Source organism: Plectropomus leopardus, chromosome 12, assembly GCF_026936395.1.
Source record: "Plectropomus leopardus strain MGB_pleo_1.0 chromosome 12, ASM2693639v1, whole genome shotgun sequence".
In the NCBI taxonomy this organism is placed as follows: domain Eukaryota; kingdom Metazoa; phylum Chordata; class Actinopteri; order Perciformes; family Serranidae; genus Plectropomus; species Plectropomus leopardus.
The window spans coordinates 11,227,358-11,246,854 of record NC_142187.1 but is presented as its reverse complement, the minus strand read 5'-3'; the positions used below and the strand labels follow the sequence as shown (position 1 = coordinate 11,246,854).

Genomic DNA, 19,497 nt, shown 5'->3' with positions numbered 1-19,497 from the left:
TTCAATAGCTTACATTTAATACACTACCAGGATACTGCATCAAACTGTGCTTCACTAAAAAACATCTATCAGGCTAGGGATGACAAGTTCTAGAAAGCATCTGTTAGAATGGCAACTAATGGCACCTCACAAGTGTCAGGGAAATTACATACTGTCATCGCTAGTGTTATTTGCTAAAGTTAGTAACTTTGGTGGACAACTCGTGACTGCCCTTTTCCTGTGTGTTCCTCAATCATATGCTGGCACCCCTAATTGGCACTCGGTTATCAAAACTTTAAGCGCCTCCGTGTTAGATGCAAAGTCCATGGATCACCAAAGTTATTATTATTCATCCTGTGGGAGAAAATTAATGTTTCTACAAAATATGGTGTCAATCCGCAGTCATTGAGATATTTCAGTTGTGACCAAAGTGATGGACCGACCTGCAGACCACAGGTCCTATCTTTATGCTGAACAAGTCACTTCAGTGCAAAAACTGACCTTAATAGGATGTTAAGACTGCCTTTTTTTTTAATGCTGCGGCTCTGCCAAAGGGAAATAACAACCTAATGTAACCTATTTTCACAGAGACACTTTCTGAAACCCAGCAGTAGTTTCTCTCTGCAGTCAGACCAGAGGACCTGACATTGTGCTTCAGACTTTGACCTGATGTAGCTGATCACAGGGCCTGATGGCTCTGAGTCTGATACCAGAAGTGGATAAAAAGCTCTGATAGTCTATTGATTGGAGATGAATGGTCTTTTACCCGGGATCTGAGGATGAATGAACTGGTTTCCCTCCTCGCTTTTTTTTCTTTTCTCTCTCACTTTCCTACCTCCTAATTTCTCATTTTTCCTTCCTCTTCTCCACCTCCTTTCTTCCTCAATCTTAATTGTCCCTGTCTATCTTCTGTGTTCTGTTGTAATCATTAGTTTCACTCCATCTGCTGTCACATTTTCATTTTCATTGGTACGAACTAATTTAGCCAGCTCTGTCTTCCTGCCAAATGTTAATAGCAGCTTCTGTGTTTAAACCTTTTCTTTCTTCAGTAGGCGAGGCTGACAGTTATCAGTGATGCCACTGCAATTATGCTGGAATGGACTTGAAAATGATTATTGTGCCACAATAATCGCTTTCCCAAAGAGTGAGATTTGAAGGTGGAATTAAACTTTAATTGGAACCTGTAAATTGGGACTGACTGTGTAACAACGGCAAACTCATCAGGTATTGACCTCCATATTTAGTTGTCCTCCGAGGCGAGAAGTTCAACTGTTAACTTTTATGAATGCAGTCTTTTCTCAGTTGTTCTCCTCTGGTAGCAAGACCACCGTCAAAATTAATACAATAAATTGTACAAAATCACACTCCTGAACACTAATCTCTTTATAGAAATATAGCTTTGGTTCGGAGATCATGAAAACATCCTCATCATCAAATCCCACCAGCTTCATTAGCACATAAAGTTTGATCAGTTTTCATGGATTTTGTAGCTGTTCAAAGGCTTCTCGTTCATATTGAGATTGAACATTTAAACTCCCTTGGAAACAGTTGCTCAGTCAGAAGAGGCTCTTGACAGTGTGAGTTTTACATAGTGATCACAGCTCAGCCAGGTAGGATGCTATTAATGTTTACATCTCACTGTCATGACCACAAGCCTCTCGTCCATTAGTAGATGCATTCTTTCTTCTGCAAAGTGATGAAGTTGGCAGAACAGATCAGTAAAGCTCGGACATAAAACTGCTAACAAGGTCTGTGGGTTATCTTGATTAACTGGGTGATGATTTCTTGCAAGAGACATTGCTGCTGAGTTTTTCAAATGTATATATACATATTTTTTGTTCACGCTTTAAGCAACACAAGCTGAGTGCCATCTAGTTACATTACATTCCAGACAGAGGTCTTTACGACCGATCTCCAACACTCGGCAACTCACACCAAAACAACCTAGCTCGATAAACAGCACTACTGGTGAAAAAATATGTATCTTCTATCTGTATTCTTTCAACAAATCATGTGACAACCATGCAGTCCACTTTTTGGACTTGTTTCTTGTCAATTTTAGTGGATACTTATGTTAAATATCTTCTTAAGATGAGCAAGAGCAGTTACATTGAAACAAGTTGAATAATATTTAATGCAAATAGTGCTTCACAAGATTAAATATCTGAGAGAAGAAAAAGAGGACATTTTAAACATCATAAAATAATGTTTTGACTTTCTTGAAATGACCTTTTTGTGGTGTGGCATTTAGAAAAATGTAAATCTTACCTGCTTCGCCTGCAGAAAACCTGCAGTGTTTTCCAGCCCGCTGCTGCTGTCAGTGCTGCACTGAGCCCATTAGCTTCCTGTTGGACTCTCTGTCAGACTGACATGTTATCAGGCTGCTGAAATTACCCTCCAGACTTTGTATTCTCATGCAAATGACCAGCACTTATTCTGGATCTGGCACTTATAACAGTATGCCTGTAACGTGACTTTCCAGCTGCCTTTACATCCCTTTAAGCTGCCTGCCTGTCTGTCCTACCTCCTGTCTGCCTCTTCATGTCCTCTCTCCCTCACTGCCCCTCGACATGTCTCCCTCCTCTCTCAACCTGTCTTTTTTCGCTGTAAATGTCTGATGGAGTATCAGTACATTATTGATGAGGAAACAGTCATTTGTTTACTTATCCATCCATCTGTTCCCTATAGAGAAGTAGCCAGAAGCATCCAGGCTTATTCAGGCTGTCAGGGCTTTGCTGTACTTGGCTGCACCTCATATTATGTCACAATTAACCTTAACAAAGACTGCACTCACACTCAGCCAGCTAATTCTGGAAACATAATTTTCCGTCTGTCCTTCTGTCCTCTCTAAGCCTCATTTTTTCAAATTCCAATATAAAGCTCTTCAAACATGCTCACCAACTACGAAATGCCAGTTTGGAAGTAGGGCTGGCCGATACATCATTGTTATATTGATAAAGTGATATGAGAAGAGATTTTGGATATCATAAAAATACATATTAGGGGCATGAAATTATGACTCGATGATGCATAGAAGCCAACCTTATGATAACCTCTTCCCTTCTATGGAAAAACTAACGTTAGAGTGCGTAGCATCAGTGGCATTTCCTGTTCACCCTGTGTGTGAGCGACACTCCACAAGGTGCTCTTTCAGTCTAATACATTTGTGAATAAACAACTTTGTTAGATGCCACAAAAATATAAACACAAGCACAATAGCTGCAATAGTCACAAACGTACCTGTTCAGTCTTTCAGCTTGAATCTACCATCGTAACTGCCGGCAGTTATTGCTCTCTGCTGTGGTTGTGTGTTTTGTGCTAGCTTTGTTATTTGCTGAACGAGTCTGTTGCTGCACGGTGACTTACTCATTCTTCAGCTCAGAGTGTCTGGGTTAGCCTCTAACATGAGTCTGTTGCATGGACACGCCTCAAGTTGACATTTCAGTCCTTGCCATCTTGTTTTTCTGCAGTCAGACTTGACCAAATTTAGACAAAATGCTGGAGTTTTAAGTAGAGCTTTTACTGATATTCTCTTTAAACTAACAAAAAAAAATTATTGAGTGCAATATCGCAGCCTTTTGCTATCTGTTTATCAAGTTAACATCACATTGACAAGAACAATGTGTTTTATCATGCAGGCCTGATAACGGCACAGCAAAAAAAGAGCAACTTAAATTGTTGTTTATTTAATGAATTAAACATGCACCAAACAAGATATCAAAGGCTGTATATAAAGTGGCATATGATCCTGTAGGTCTGCTGTTACATTTCCACTGGGACTGTCTCACTATTTTCTGATTTGTTTTGCAACAATGATGATTTCAACCTTGTTTGGCCACCTGAGCAGTGATGTCAGTGTTGAGCTACGTTATTCTTTTTTCAGTGGGTGATCTGGTGTCTTAGCAGACACAAGGGAGAGAAAGCAACAAGATCTTTTTGATTTAAAGTGACAGCCCTGACAAAAAGTGTGCGGATTTTTAGCCGTCACTTCACCTCAATTGCATTAGTTTCAGTTCTACTGTCAGCGTTGACACAGTAAATCTTTGTTGTACCTCTCTGTCTCTGAGCTGTTTCCCTATCATCCCTTTCTCTTTTCTTCTTCAGTCGAATCTTCATGAGTAAAGGTCAGAGTGTCTCCTCTCGTCTGTTCTCCTGTCACCGGACACGTCTGTTAGTCAAGTGTTTATTAGCTTTGGCCTTTAGCTCTTTAAAGATCAGCCTCCACCAGGCGCCAGACCGACACCAATGCATTCTCACCACTGAGCTTTTCTCCTCAGTCTGCCACCACACATTGTTCAGAGGCTTTTCTGACTGACAGCGAAAGCTGTTGAAGTTAACGGTTGCCCTTTTGAACTCATGATACTCAGTGTGGGAATATATGCTGTAATCTAACCATATGAAACAAACTAATAAGTCACTGCATAAGTGAGGATCTTAGACTGACCTTACTGTCATCACAAAGTGACAAATTCAAGAAAAACTGTCATTAGAGATGATGAAATGATGTTGGTCTTCGTACACAAGATTCAGACAGAGCACGCAGGAATGCTTCAGCAGTAATCACTCACAAAATAGAAAGCACCATTAGGACTCATAAAAAATAACGGTTGAATCATCAAAATGGTTCACTTTTGGAAACATAAAGTTGCTTAATAGTTTTGCTTTTTTGTATATTTCAAGAAAAAACCTTTCTCTATCTTGCGTCCATGCTCTCAGAACATTTTAAAGTCAGATTGAGTGTTTCATATTTTATTTAATCTGTTTATATGAGAATATATGCTTGATGGTGGCACTCAAGATGGCGAAGTTGAATACCTACATTTTATTAAATGTAAATTTGTAAATTAGTTTTAAAAAAGCGTTACATATTGCTTTAAGTGGAGTTATGACCTGATGCTGTCACTAGTTAAAAGGTCAGGGAGTCACTAAAATCATTTAAAATAATCTTTAAGGAATTGTGAATTTCCACAGATAACTGTATAACATTCTGGTGAATAGTTTTGAAGATGTTTTGCTCTGAACCAAACGCTCAAGAGGACAGAAATATAATACAGTTATCTTCAGAACGCCGTTCTTCACGTGGGCTGCGTCCTCCGAAGGATGCAGACCCTGCATTGGGACACAAAATAGTGTAATGCGAACCCTGTGCGTATGTCTGTGTCGTGTTGAAACTGACGTCACAGCAGTGTCCCACGGCGTCGTTATGACGACCAGCTACACTGAGGCAGTATTATCTTCTAATGGAAAGCGACCCCCAGAAAAGTACCTGATACCAAACGCGATTAGAGTAGAGTAGAGTAGAGTAGAGCCGGTACCATTTAGTGGACACAGAGACCCAATCTGACAAACATGACACGTAAGAAATGAAAATTAGTTTCAACAATTTCTCATTTTATCCTTTGTATCTTGTCATAGTTAAAAAACTTCAGAATCGACTTTGATTTGATTTTTGCTACAAAAATGGAACAATCTTTTGTTTTTTACCAAAACCATGTTAACTCATAACATGTGGTGCTTGTAACTGACAGCTTGAATGCAATATTTGCTTGCTGCTGTTGGAGGGAAGACGACTGAAATGTCTTTCTCAAAGTCAACAGGCTTTAAGATGACTTTCGGTGTGTCGTTTCGGCTTTGTAAGGCTTTCCAACACTCACTTTGCATGCATGTGTGTTTGTGTGTGTGTGAGCTCAGCGGGAAACTCGTCAGCATCCTCCATCTTCAGAATCTGCACATATGGTGTTTAATCTCTGAGTTGTTGTTTTGGCCTGATAACATATTTTCCGATGCACACGCTCACACGCACACACTCACACACACACACACACACACACACACACACACACACACACACCTTCTCACACACACACACACACACACACACACACACACACACACACACACACACACACACACACACACACACACACACACACACACACAAACACTGCCTACTTTTTCAGTTTTTGGAGAGTCTTTATTGTGTGGCAGCCCATTTGATCAGCTACAGTTTATCTGTCCGGGCAGACTTCTGTCAACTACCCCTACAGTCACGCATGCAATATGGGTAGTTTGTATAATTTTCCTCTCATATGCACAAACACGCACACACACACACAAGCACACACACATACAAAAAATACACTACAGCTTTGAGGATAAGAAGTAAGGCACAGTCCCACCAGCACACTGTGCAGTTCTGCATTGTATAGTATGCATCAATAAGTGGCTTGAATCCAATGTTACTAAATATATTGTATCAGAGTCCCCTGTTGATGCTGTTTTGCATGAGAAAGGTCACAGAAATGTGCACATTTCTTCAGTAATTCAACTCTAATCAATCACCTCTTTTTATTTCTTTGGGAAAACATCCCAACCTGATGACCCGCAGCACAAGCAATCAATACATCACAACACAGCCGCTTTATTGATGACATTTAATATGAGGAAGGATACACACTGTAAAACTAATCAATGTTTGGCACCACTTTATTGTTTATGAGAAATGATTTCAGCCTCTATGTTCTTCTCTCGTTATTCTACTTTATTTGTCATGAGTTGATGCCACTTTCAGGCCAACACAGTAAGTGGAATCATCTTTTTGCAAAAGATATTCTCTCATGTGGTGTTTTGGTGATGGTGTTGGAGAGCGTCTGCATGTGTCCTGTTTCCTAACTAAATTATTTATTCAGGTTTTTCTTTTAATTTTAATTTAATTTGTCCCCTGTCTGTGTTCACAGCATACAATCCTATTAACTATGGTTAGGTTGGACTTTGACAGCTTTCTCAAGTGATCTTAAAGCATTATAGTTTGGATTCATGTTGTAATTTTTAACAACAAGGGTGCTTTCAGTCCTTTATTGTGTGTCAGAATATTGGAAAAATATTGGAGCTCTTTTGCTTTAGCAAGCAAAATAGCCAATACTGATTCATTTCACAAATGTAGGGGCAATATGTGTTTCTCTGATAGATACGAAGACAAACACACTCTTAATGCCACTGTGGGTCGCAAAGCAAATATGAGTGATTAAAATTCATCAAAAAAGTTTTTAAAGTATGATTTATATCCCATCATAACTTTAAAAATGGATTTATAGGTTTTTGCTGTGGTTCAATCCATTTTCTTCATCTGGCTTTCATAACAAAGAAGTGTGATTTTAGTTCAGAATGAAAGGTCACGCAATGCAATTCAGTTTTTTCAGCATCTTCCAAAGCCTATTTCATCTCCTCTCAGGTAAATGGAAATCTAATGAATCACTTATGTATGCTGGATTTTCTCCGTCTCTTCCTGCAGGAGCTGGAGGTTGGTCTCCTCTCACCTCAGACAGGTATCAGTGGCTGGAGGTCAGCCTGGGCGAGCGGACTAAGATCACTGCTGTGGCTACTCAGGGCCGCTACGGCAGCTCTGATTGGCTGACGTCGTACCTGCTGATGTTCAGCGACACTGGACACAACTGGAAACAGTACAGACAGGAAGACAGCATAGGGGTGAGTCCATACTGCAGTGAATTGTACCATGAAAACAGTGGGGTTAAAACTGCACCACACTGCATATACATATGATTTCCATCCTTTCAAACGATTGACTTCATTTGTTTTTGCTTATGTTCTTTTGCTCCCGCAGTGACTCTTTTTCCCCTCAGGGATCAATAAACATCATCATGTTTTATTTTGTGTAATTCACATGAAGTGATATAGTGCTACAACATGAGGCTCCATCTATCCTGTACAGATAAACTGAGTCATCATGAGTTTATCTCTTCATTTATAATGCATGAAGCCGTGTTGAAGCTCTGCTGACTCTGCAGACCTGTTAAGAAAACACTTAAGCTTCTGATCACGAACACAGAGGCAGTCAGGTGGGCCGATTTTGTTTTATTTATTTTCAGTGTCATTTTTGTCTCTCACTCTCTGCCTTTGACTTTTCAAAGGAGGAAGTAAAGATGTCGATTTTATCCGTCACTGTTACTGTAGGTGCAAATATTTGGAAGATGGTAAAGAACGGGATTGATTACAAAATGACAGATTGTGTCGTAGATAACAGCTCTTCTTTCCCTGACTGGTGGGTTCTATACTTTTCATAGGGAACTCTACGGATAGCTATTAAATTATTACAAGAAAGAAATTAAAAAAACACATCTCTTGTATACACTTACACTATATGTAGACTTTATTAGACTTAAAGCCCCTACATGTTAGTTGTAAATTTAGATACAGTACAAACACATTAAAAAATATATGCAGTTTTAATTGTATAATGAAAAAATGTTTCAAAAGTAATAAACAGTGTGTATTAAAATCCCTCTAAATGTAACAGCAGTCTAAAATTCAGATTTACAACTTATATTTTTTTTACTTGCTCACATCTTCAGCCTGCTTAGACACATACATGTTTGGCTTATCTAGAGCTGTCACAGTATAACAGCATTAAACAATAACTGTGAAATGAAATACTGTATTGTATCGTAATTGTACACATATGATACTATTTTGTAAATAATCCATCACTTCTCTCTCGCTATGTCTTCTTCACCAGACATCATCTGGTTGCCTTTTCACTAATGCTCTTTTTGTACGACTCTGTACAGTTATGGTTAAAGACTTTTTTTAATGTATTTTGACCATGATAATCTTAAGCAGTAAAATTTGTTATCATGCCACCCCCAGTTTTGTCAGATTATATTTTAAAAGTGTATATGTATTCATTTGTAGCACAATCTCAATTACACATTCAAACTCTAAACAGGAGGAGAGCTGACACTTGGAGAACAAACATTACCGCACTTTGAGTATTTTAGAGGAGCCCTGTCATTTAACTCACATTCCCAATCATCATCTATGCTTTAGTGTCAGTGATTGCCGCAGCCAGAGGGATTATTTTTTGGTCTAATATGTCAGCTGTGCATCCGTCCATACATACAGCCCTATCTTGTAAATGTGACGCCTCAGAAACCCCATGAGGGATTTTTTTATTTATAATTGGCACAACCATCCACTTCGACTCAAAGATGAACTGATTAGATTTTGGCCCACAAAACATGTTTTTGTTTATAATTCAAGAATTCACACACTAATTCTGACAACATTTTTCACAAATTTCTAAAAGGATAAAATGATGACATTCTAGTTACTTTAGTTTGATTGTCACACCACTGCCTTTACTTTTATAGCAAAAACAGTGGGTATAATGTTAACTAATTGTGTTTCAACATTAGCAGGTCGTTTTTGTGCTTTTTCCTCCACCGATCATGGGTAAGAACATGGCAGAGACATGGAGCAGCATGGCCATTAAAGTGAAAAAGCTCAGCTGGTCTCTGTAGAGCTGATTAATGAAGAAATCAGTCAGATGAACAGCAGAGGCAGCCAGCCGTTACCTCTCTCCTGGTAGACACAGAACTCTTCTTCTGTGCTTTCCTTCCACACCAATGTCATTTTGGTGATGTACATGGTCCAGTATACAGCCACGGGAACACAAAATAGCATTTGTTGAAATCAAACACACGAGAGCCAGTTCGAAATATGTTTGAATTTATTACCTGCATGCTTTTTGTGAGCCTTATACCACATTAAATAATGCAGTAAACATGGAGAAAGGATAACATTTTTCTACCATTTTCTTGGATGTGTATCCGGGGTAAAGCCACATTTGTTACAGCGGTGCAGAGAGGAGCTTTTGATTAGTAGTCGAGCCAAAGGAGTTTCCTCATATGGAGGTAATCCAGCTAATCTCAGCAGTGAGGATCTTCTCTGAGAGAGTAGAGCTTAAAAACATGTTGATCTGACACTCTACATAAACCAAGCACAAGCTAACTCATTTCAAAGTGTTTCACAACTTCTGTGCATTAGTCAGTCGAGCTTACAGAGTCTGTCAGAGGAGAAAGTTGATATCAGAGCTGTTGGATCAACGTCTACTGGGCTTCGGTTTTTAGCTTACAGGCCTGAAGACCAGAGAGAAAATATGCTGTTGTCTCTTTTCGCCTTTCTCTCAGTCGTCCTCCTTCTTCAGAAGCCTGTGGGTGCTTGAAAATATAGCAATCCATCTTTTCTTTATCGTCCCTCTCGTCTTTATCGGTTTGTTTCCTCCCGCCTGGAGGGATGGGGATGAGGACACGAGTGGTGATCTTTTTTACTTTTCACCCATTCCTCTCAAATTTCCTCTCTCCCTTTTATTTCCTTCTTCTGGTTTTCTGACGATACTGCTTATCTCCCTCTCACCATGTGATTTTCCTTCCCTTTCATTTCGTCCCTCTGTCATTTCCCTTTTGATTCTCTTTGCTGTATCTCCTCTTTCCTTTTCTTCTGTGACTCTTTATTCCTGTCTCCTATTCAAAGTTAATCTGTCTCATCATGTCTTTTTCACTCTCTCTGCTCATCAAAGGCTGCTGCTGAAGAATTCACGTCATCTTTTTCTAAGATTAAATGAGACTCTGTCCTTACCTCTGTGTCATGTGTTGAGTTGAAGGCCCTGATGGTTGTAGCTTTGAGGAGACGTGTGAGCATTTTGCAGGTAGCAATAAAGCAGATACAAAACAGACAAGACCTCATTGTGTTCATGTTTTCAGTCTTTTCCAGGTAACAGTAATGCAGACAGCGTGGTTCAGTACAAACTGCAGCAGCCAGCAATCGCTCGCTTCCTCCGCCTCATTCCTCTGGACTGGAACCCCAACGGGAGGATCGGTCTCCGCCTAGAGACCTATGGATGTCCTTACAGTGAGTCTTATTTTCTTTATTGGGCTAACTGGACTCTCTAGAGATGTTTCTTCCTTAAGAAATGCTGGTGGTTAAGGTTATATCTAGATTAATGGTTCCCAACAGGCCAAACCACAGGGGTCCAGATTTCTCTTTAGTCATTAGTGTTAAGTCCACAGATTAGATAAATTACCACATATTCAATTTCTTTTCACAAAATGCAAACAAGAACACAAAGAAATATAACATATTGCAAGAGCTGACCCACACCCACCCCCACTTCTGGACCATGACCCACCAGTTGGGAACCACTGATCTACATGACCTGCAGAGTTTACTTACTCTCTCCAGGGAAATTAGGTTTGCACTGAGGATTTAACAAAGACAAATCACTACCTCTAAGTATTCAGATAGAATTAACATCTCTCCAATCAATAGCCCCTTTCACTGTTCAAGGTTGGAATATCATGCCATTATGCTGCCTGGCCTTTCTGTGTAAAAGTCACGATTGCAGAATGGTAGGACAGAGTTGTCTAACCTTTGAGCTGGCAGCAAAGGTAATAATAAATATTAAAGGGACAGCCAGTAGGACGGGACCATGATTGGGAATGTTTTTATGGCGTGTATTTGTGTGTGACCCAATGTGTGAGATTTAAAAAGCAGTTAGCAGCTGTTGGCAGCTCACTCGAAAAAAGAACAGTGGCCAAAAATTTCCGCAAATTAGGGAAAAAAATTCAGGAGGATCTAACTCTTCAATCAGAGGACGAAATCAGTCACCAAAAAAATAATAATCTAAAAAAAACACTGCTGATTCTAATGTAAAATGTCACACTGGAGGCTGATGCTGTAGTGTTTAAAGTTCCCGTCATGCCTCTTTTGCTTCCACTATGCCGGCATGCTGTCTAAAATCACTCACTGCAGCGGCATGCTACCGCTGTTGTTTGTTTCTGTGTGAAAATGGTCGGGTGAAGGTTTCTGGATAAACTTCACCAACTTCCAAAATACCTGGAGAAGGGAGATAAATCATGGGTATAGAAACTCCAGCAACACTTTGAGTTCTAAATACTACATGTGTTGCTTGTCCTAAAATTGCAAAGGCAGCATAAAGAGAGGACTTTGTAGCTGCCCTTTAGCGCAATCTCTGTGTGAAAAGTGTTCAAAAGAGAAAAAACACTCATTACATATCACACAAATGAACATTTTTGTGATAGCGATAGTGTTCAAAAGAGAAAAAACACTCATTACATATCACACAATTGAGCATTTTTGCGATAGCCCGCAGACACAAAGCATGTCAAACATCTTTTCTTGGAAGTAATTCCAGATTTCACAACTAATTTACACTCTCACCTCTGTTATTAACAGTGAAAACAACACGCATCACACAAAACATGCAGTGTTAACAGTTTCCTTTGTCCCCGTTTAATTTCCCAGATCACACAACACACTGGCAGCATCAGCCGCTTGCAACAACACATTGAACTAAACACACAGCCCACAGAAACATATTTTTTCACCTTTTCCCCACTCTGATTTTCTTTTTAAGTTACACAGTTCTTCGTATTAATAATGGTTCCATGGCAAAAAACTGTTTTCTTATTTGAGCCAGTGACTAAATTATTAGATTAACAGATTCTCCTTTCATAAAATAACAAACATCAATGTCACTGCTCTTTTCACTTCCACCTTAAAAACATCTTGTAGTTTTATTATCTAATTTCTTTTTTTTTCTTTTTGGATAAGCACGACTTAACTTCACATGCATTCAATCCTCACTGATCTTCATCTTCTTCATCCTCCTCATAACTTGGTGAAAGTAGCAGGTGTTTGTAATGCTCTGTCCTCTCAGCGTTAATTCCCTGCTGTGTCTCTGCCCTGATTTCCATCCTCACTGCTGTTTGTTCATGAAATAACACACCACGCTCATGAATATCAAAACGGCTCCACGCATTTACATATATGCTCAAATACATTTATCAAACAGTAAATATTAATGTGTAAACATGATTTCCATATGGACTGTGTGTGTCTCATATTCTAGCTGTTCGCCTCTCCATTATTTCTGGTTCCTCCTTTTATCTGAAGTCAGGCTGTAGTCAGACTGAAAGCTTTGAAAATAACATTTGTTTTGAACACTGATTCTTTTAAAACATAATATATATCAAAGGTGTCACATAGAGTAATTTTAATTGTCGCCAGTACAAATAAACAGGGTTTTTTTGGGGTTATTTTGTTTAAGGTTTTTCTGTCAGGTAACAGTATCTTAGAAGTCAGGTTATCTTCCCTTTTCACCATTTCCCAGTACCAGTGCAAATGTTTATCATGTGAATAAACAAAAAATAATCTCACTATACATTTTCTATCAAGAGTAAGACTTCACAGCCACGCTAGCTGCTCTGTGAGGCACAGTGGTGCTTTGAGTGAAATGCCAATGTTAGCATAGAAACATGCTCACAATGACAATTTACATACATTTGCTACTTAGCACATAAAGATGTATTTTATTGCTGGGAAGATGAAAGATCCAAATACTTGAAATTGAGTTTAGTTGAAAAGTGTTCAGTAATTACTTCATTCGCCGTAACCGCTTATCCTCTCAATGGTCGCGGTGGTGCTGGAGCCTATCCCAGCTGTCACTGGGTGAGTGGCAGGATACACCTTGGACAGGTCGCAGACTATCGCAGGGCTAACACAGAGACAGACAACCACTTACATTGACATTCACACCCACCGCCAAGTTAGAGTCACCAGTTACCCTGCATGTCTTTGGAATATGGGAAGAAGCTGGAGAACGCAGAGAAAACCCCATGCTGAGACATGGAGAACATGCAACCCCCCCCACCCAACAAAGTTTTGAACGCCACGCCAAATGGGGTTAGAACCCAGGACCCTCTTGCTGTGAGGTGACAGTTTTAACCACTTCACCACCATGCCGGCTGAACACTGTTTATTTAGTGTAAAAATAATACAAATTTGGCATGCATCAACACAAATATCACAGTGAGTAAAGCAAATACACATAACCATAATGAATCTGATTGCTTTACTTCCCATAATAGCTCCATATTAGCTTTACCTTCGCTCATGTGGCCTGACAGGTCCACAACAACAACAAAAAAACGCCGAATATGTTAAAATTCTGAATACTTGGTACATTTAGAGGTCTCAATACAGAGACAGAAAACACACAAACCTCCTAGCATTAATTACTCACATTACTTGGAAACTCACATTACTGGAAAGATGATTTATGATATAAACCATTCTGTGTCCCTTAAAACTGTCTTTGCTACTGTCCCCTCTGGAAGAAGATGGATTATGAGAAACATTTAAAAGATGGATTTTGATAAATAGCCTGTAGTGGTTTGGAAATATTCTAAAGTTATTTAAGGACACAGCAGATATATATTCGGGTGATATGTTTATCAGCCGCTGTAACGGTTGGCAGAGGAGACTTGTGGTTTTCCTGGCAGTAAACTAATGTAGCATGCACAGCTGAATCCTCCAGAGAAAAACAAATGTAATATACTGAGGGGAGGTGATATATAGCTGTTAGCAGCAAACAGTTTACCACAGTGTGAAAAATTTATTGTGGGTATTAATCTGCTGTTCAGGCAACACAACAAAACATTTCATAATGTGCTTTGGCAGATTTCAGACATTGTGGTTTCCTTAACAGTCACAGGTGTTTACATGTAATCAAATCTATAAAAACTGATAGACACTCGACATTCATATAGAACCAACACCTCAGACATCACACTACTGCTGTCAGTCCCTCATATGTTTGTGATCCCAATCAAAAGAACTAATCGATATTAAAATGTATAAGTGACCTGTTTATATGCATATAAAATAGCTGACTTTTTTCTTACAGAGCTACTGATTAAATGATAGTATGATGATGGAGTAAAGTTAATTAAGAATATTTTGATATGTACTTTCTGCCATTTTTGTGACACTTTTTTTTATTTGGTCATAAAACATACAGAGATAAAGCTTTTATTCTGTAGGATTTTATTTGGATGTCTTATTCCTTTTATGCAAATAGAATATTATTTCTAGATAATGCAGAACACAAAAATACGTCTTTTTTTTGCCTTCCCTTCTCAGGGCTCAACAATAAGGTTTGCCCAGTTGCCAAAGGCTAGTGAAATGCCATGCTGGGCTTGTTAATCCAGCAACCCAATTGGGCAAGTTGTAAACGAGAATTAAACACGTGTTATTGTGTTTTTTGTTTGCTTTTTTCCCAAGGCTGATGATGTAATGGCTGAGGATAGAGATGGCAATTTTGACACCGAAGATCGAACTGTTTTGAAAAGTTTCGTCACTTCCAGCTTCGGCACGTAGCTCGAGACGGGTTTCGTAATGGTTTAAAAGTATTGAAACATTTCAAAGTTTCTCTAGCTAAGGAGTGATGGCCTGGTGAAACCATACTGATAAGATAAGCGTAAAACGTAAGCAGCCAATCAGAGACTGCGTTGGAGTAGATGATATGACATATAGGCCGCTGTTTGCAAAACAGTAATGGCAGCTCTCGACAGCCAAAGGCAGAAAAGTTGACTTCTGCTAAGTTGCTATCTGCTAGATGTGTAAATAGACAACTGTTTGCTTACAGGTTTGCCATATCAACTTCATAATGTCACTGTTGTGTCTACAGCTTGTTTCCACTGTATCCAAGTGTTTAAAGCAGGTTTGAATTAAGAGTCTGTTAATCAAAAGGCCAAACGCATATTTACTTTCTGCACAGAATAAAAAATGTTGAAAGGTTAATAACTTGCCAGCTGCTGGACTGAACACAATGTAAAGGTACACCAAATTAATGTAGCTGCCACATACTGTTTCCCTGACATGTGCCAGACTGAAGGACATATTAATGCATTTGCTTGTAGCTGAAGAGTACCAAGTGCCAAGTTATGAGCCATAAACAAGCACCAATCTATTCTTGGGATAATTATAGTCAGATGTCAATATCCTGGGATGAAATGTCATCTAGGACTGAATGCCTCGTTAGTGTATAAAGTAGCAGAGTGGAGTTAAAGTAATGTTCTCAGCTTTACGCATTCAGGGTGACTCAGTGCTCTGGAGCTTCATCTTGCTGCTCTGTAATCAGCAGGAAATACACTGTACAATCCAATAAGAGCATTACTGCAGGCAAAGTGGTTGTGTGTTTGTGTGCAAGTCCTGGAGTTGCCAAGTTCATTAAAAAACGTTCAGTCAGAGAAATTAGTTGTACTGCTGAAAAGGAAATTGACACCGAACTCAGCTGCTGCTTTTTTTTTTTAACATTTCAGCATTTGCAGTCCATTCTTTTCATCCTACACACCCCCTAAACTCAGCACACACTTTAAACTCACCTCACCTCAGCCCAAACCCCCAGCAGGCAAGCGACACCCTGAGGTAAAACTAACTGATGAAAAGTGAGAAACAGAATACAGATTCAGTTCACAGACTGATAAAAAATAATGGATTTAGCCACATGGCATCACCTGTTACTTTGTGGACTCCAATTTTAAATTTAGTGCGTGAAAACAGGCCAAAAAACATTAAAACAAAACACACACATTACACATTAAAACCAAAGATCTGACTCCTTAAAGGGTTTTGTAGTTCAACTAGCTAGTGAACAACACTCTCTAAGGGAACCATTTTGTTACAATTAACAAAAGAATTTCATTAATTGAAAATACACTGAAATAGTAGTAGAATCTACACCATCGTCATATAAACTAACCATCGTTGCAATGGTAGCAACTTGTCAATTAAACCACAGGTCACTCAAAGTGGGCATGCCCTTAAATACGCATACCTTTAAGCCTAAAAAAATGTAAGCAGGTGAGTTTTATAAAAATGTACCCCAAAACTGTTTTTTGTACCAGTGTAGAAATGATTATTTCTTGTGTTAGGTCAGACATTTTAACATGAGGTCAGTGGAGATTGACTTGCTTTTGGAGCCAGCATCAAGTGGCCATTCGAAGAACTGCAGTTTTTATTTCAGCCTCAGAGGTTGCTACTAGATTTAGTCCTCTCCTGCAACCAAACAACAGATGTGGGAAGATTCTTTCACCCGATGAAGGGGATCATAGTTAAACTGCTGAACCAAGGTTCTGGCGTGGATGCTTCACTGTTATTTGATTGTAAGGTCCTGACTCTTGTCTCTGTTCTCTCTTTCAGCCTCTGATGTCGTGAGTTTTGACGGCGGCAGCAGCAGTCTGGTGTACAGGTTGAGTCCTGGGCCGAGGCGGACATCCAGCGAGGTTGTCTCCCTGGAGTTTAAAACCCTGAGGAATTCTGGGATGCTTTTGCACGCAGACGGACAGGGAGGACTCGGCGTCAGTCTGGAGTTAGAGAGAGGAAAGCTACTGCTGCTGCTCAGACAAGGTACAAGACACCAGACACGCACTCATACCCACTGACATTTTCTCATACATACTGATGCAGCACAGTGGAGTTCAAATACGAGCATTACTCGCAGAAGAAAAGTGGGGGTTATTCAGTGCTTGAAGTGGGGCAGTACTCACAGGTATGCAGTACGGGCCCTTCTACAGTTTTCTTTCTAGTGTACCGTGACTTTTTCTTGCAAACCAGCACTTCTCACAAGCTGCCAGTATTCTTTTCTGCCCCGTCCATATCACATTCTCTGGGACAGGTGTAGCCACCACAGTACCCGTGAGCGCCTGGTCACCTACAGGGAGCCAATGACTCAACCACAGGGTCCGTTCTAAAAATAATGTGGTCAAACGGCCCCAGATCGAGCTGACAGGGAGACCTAGTGACGCACTTGGTGATGTTAGCGGAAGGATATGCATGTGACTACATCCAGTTTTCAAAATAAACTGTTAATAAAGGGTAAATACAAAATACAAATGTGGAAATAAGATTTATTGGATTATGTTGGTTAAAGGTTTAAAGCATGTTACTCGTGTCTTTAATGAGTTTAAAAGAAAATACCACTAAATTGCAAGGGAAATTCTTTGATTTTTGGGTTGCAGGAGAAAAACAACTAATTCTTGACAGTGATTGATATTTTCAGATACACACACTAATACGTGAATAAGGAGAATGCTGGCATATATTTTTACCAATGGAGCGTTGGGGTTAGTTATAAGTGAGCCCTCTATAACAACTTCTTTTCCATTTAAATGAAAGCACTTACCGAAATATAGTAATGGGCCTGAGCAACACGCTCAGACTAAATGTTCCAAAATTATCAGCAGATGTATAAAAAAGAGGAAAAACATGTGAAGCATATAATAACTAAATTTAGGAACATGTGATATATTTTTAGAATAAGTGCCTGTTGCTTACTTTAAACATGTTTCCAAGATCAGAATTAGAATCAGAATCAGAAATACTTTATTGATCCCTCAGGGAAATTGCTGTTCATCAAAGTCACTCTGATGCCAAGCGTAGAAAAGTTGAAATAAGTACCAGCATGTAAAAGTATGGAATACACAATAGAAATACAGTTATGATTAAACAAATTAAAAACAGTTAGCATTAGTGTGTAAATGTTGTAAATTAATAAATAATATGTATAATGTGCTGTGTGTAAAGTGTGTATAAAATTTAAAATACAGTAATAATAAGAAACAATTAGCACTAGTATGTGAATATTTAAAATTGTAAATCATAAATGACGATGTTTCACACTAGTCCTAAGTTATTTGAAGACTGTAAGGAGTCTGTGTTCATGTCTTTAAGAAAATAGATAATCAAGAGATGTGTGTGCCAAAATTTTGTCTTTCGATAGAAAGAAAATAGCTAAAATATTCAAAAATGTCCATCTCTAAATGTAAGTAATAGACCAAAAATATACAATGATACATTGTTAGATTCATAAGTAATCTTCAGTACTTTGGCATCTTTACAAATAATAGAAGACTCAGTAGTCGGTAGAAGTAAACTGACTTTACTTCTTGCTTATGATTTCCACAAAAAAAAAAAAAAAGAAACTTCAGCTGAAACAATCTGATCAGCAAGAACACATTGAGTTCCTTGACATGTAACTTGAGTCACTTTCTGGACGTACTGGGACAGAACATCTGTACAAGAGGACAATATAAACTCCTTTGAGATAACTGTGGATTGGTTGTGGTTGGGTGAGATAGACGACACGCACGCTGCCGCCTGATTGGTTTAAATTTTGGCTCACGCTTTGCTGCTTCTGCGTCTCTGTCTCATTGCAGAGATGATGGATGGTTCCCATTCACTGTAGCGTGTGTTTGGACAGGACTGTGCGAGACTTGATGCATGAGTTACAGTCTGTACTGTGTGTGTGTGTGTGCGTGCGTGCATGCGTGTGTGCGTGCGTGCGTGTGTGTAAACGAGGTTAAACCAGCGGTTGTCAGGCTGCCATGCTGAATCATCATATGGCCATATGGCTCACCTCTTGACAGGAACCCCATCTGGCTGCTGAGATACTTTCTCCATCCATCCATCCATCCATCCATCCATCCATCCATCCATCCATCCCTTCCTTCCTTCCTCTGTCCCTCCCTTCCTTCCTTCCTTCCTTCCTTTTGGCCTCTCTCCATTTCTCCCAAAAGTGTTTTCCCCATCCCCCCTTTACTCTCTTTCTGCCCTCCTTTCTGATACATATTCCTCACAAATGTTCTTCATCCCACCTTCTTTTTCTTCCTTCATCCATTCCTCTCTCAGACATCTATCCTAACTTTCATCCATCTGAACCCACTGCCCTCCTCTTTCTCTTTCATCTCTTTTCTCAGAATGCAAACTTGTGAAATAACTTCACTTCAAGAAAACACTGTAGCACATCCTTAAAGAAAATCATGACATTAAGTACCCTTAAACACTGTGTGCACGTGAAGA

General features: G+C 39.3%; 1 protein-coding gene across 2 annotated transcripts in view; it reads left to right on the top strand.

Annotated features, from left to right (window-relative positions):
* LOC121951319 (contactin-associated protein-like 4) overlaps window positions 1–19,497 on the top strand; it is a 200,311-nt gene that overhangs the window by 104,658 nt on the left and 76,156 nt on the right. For both annotated transcript variants that reach the window (XM_088085078.1, XM_042497596.2), the window contains exons 7-9: window positions 7,271–7,464; window positions 10,539–10,686; window positions 16,840–17,046. In XM_088085078.1, coding sequence (XP_087941204.1) covers window positions 7,271–7,464; window positions 10,539–10,686; window positions 16,840–17,046 — 549 coding nt within the window. The remainder of the gene's footprint in view (window positions 1–7,270; window positions 7,465–10,538; window positions 10,687–16,839; window positions 17,047–19,497) is intronic.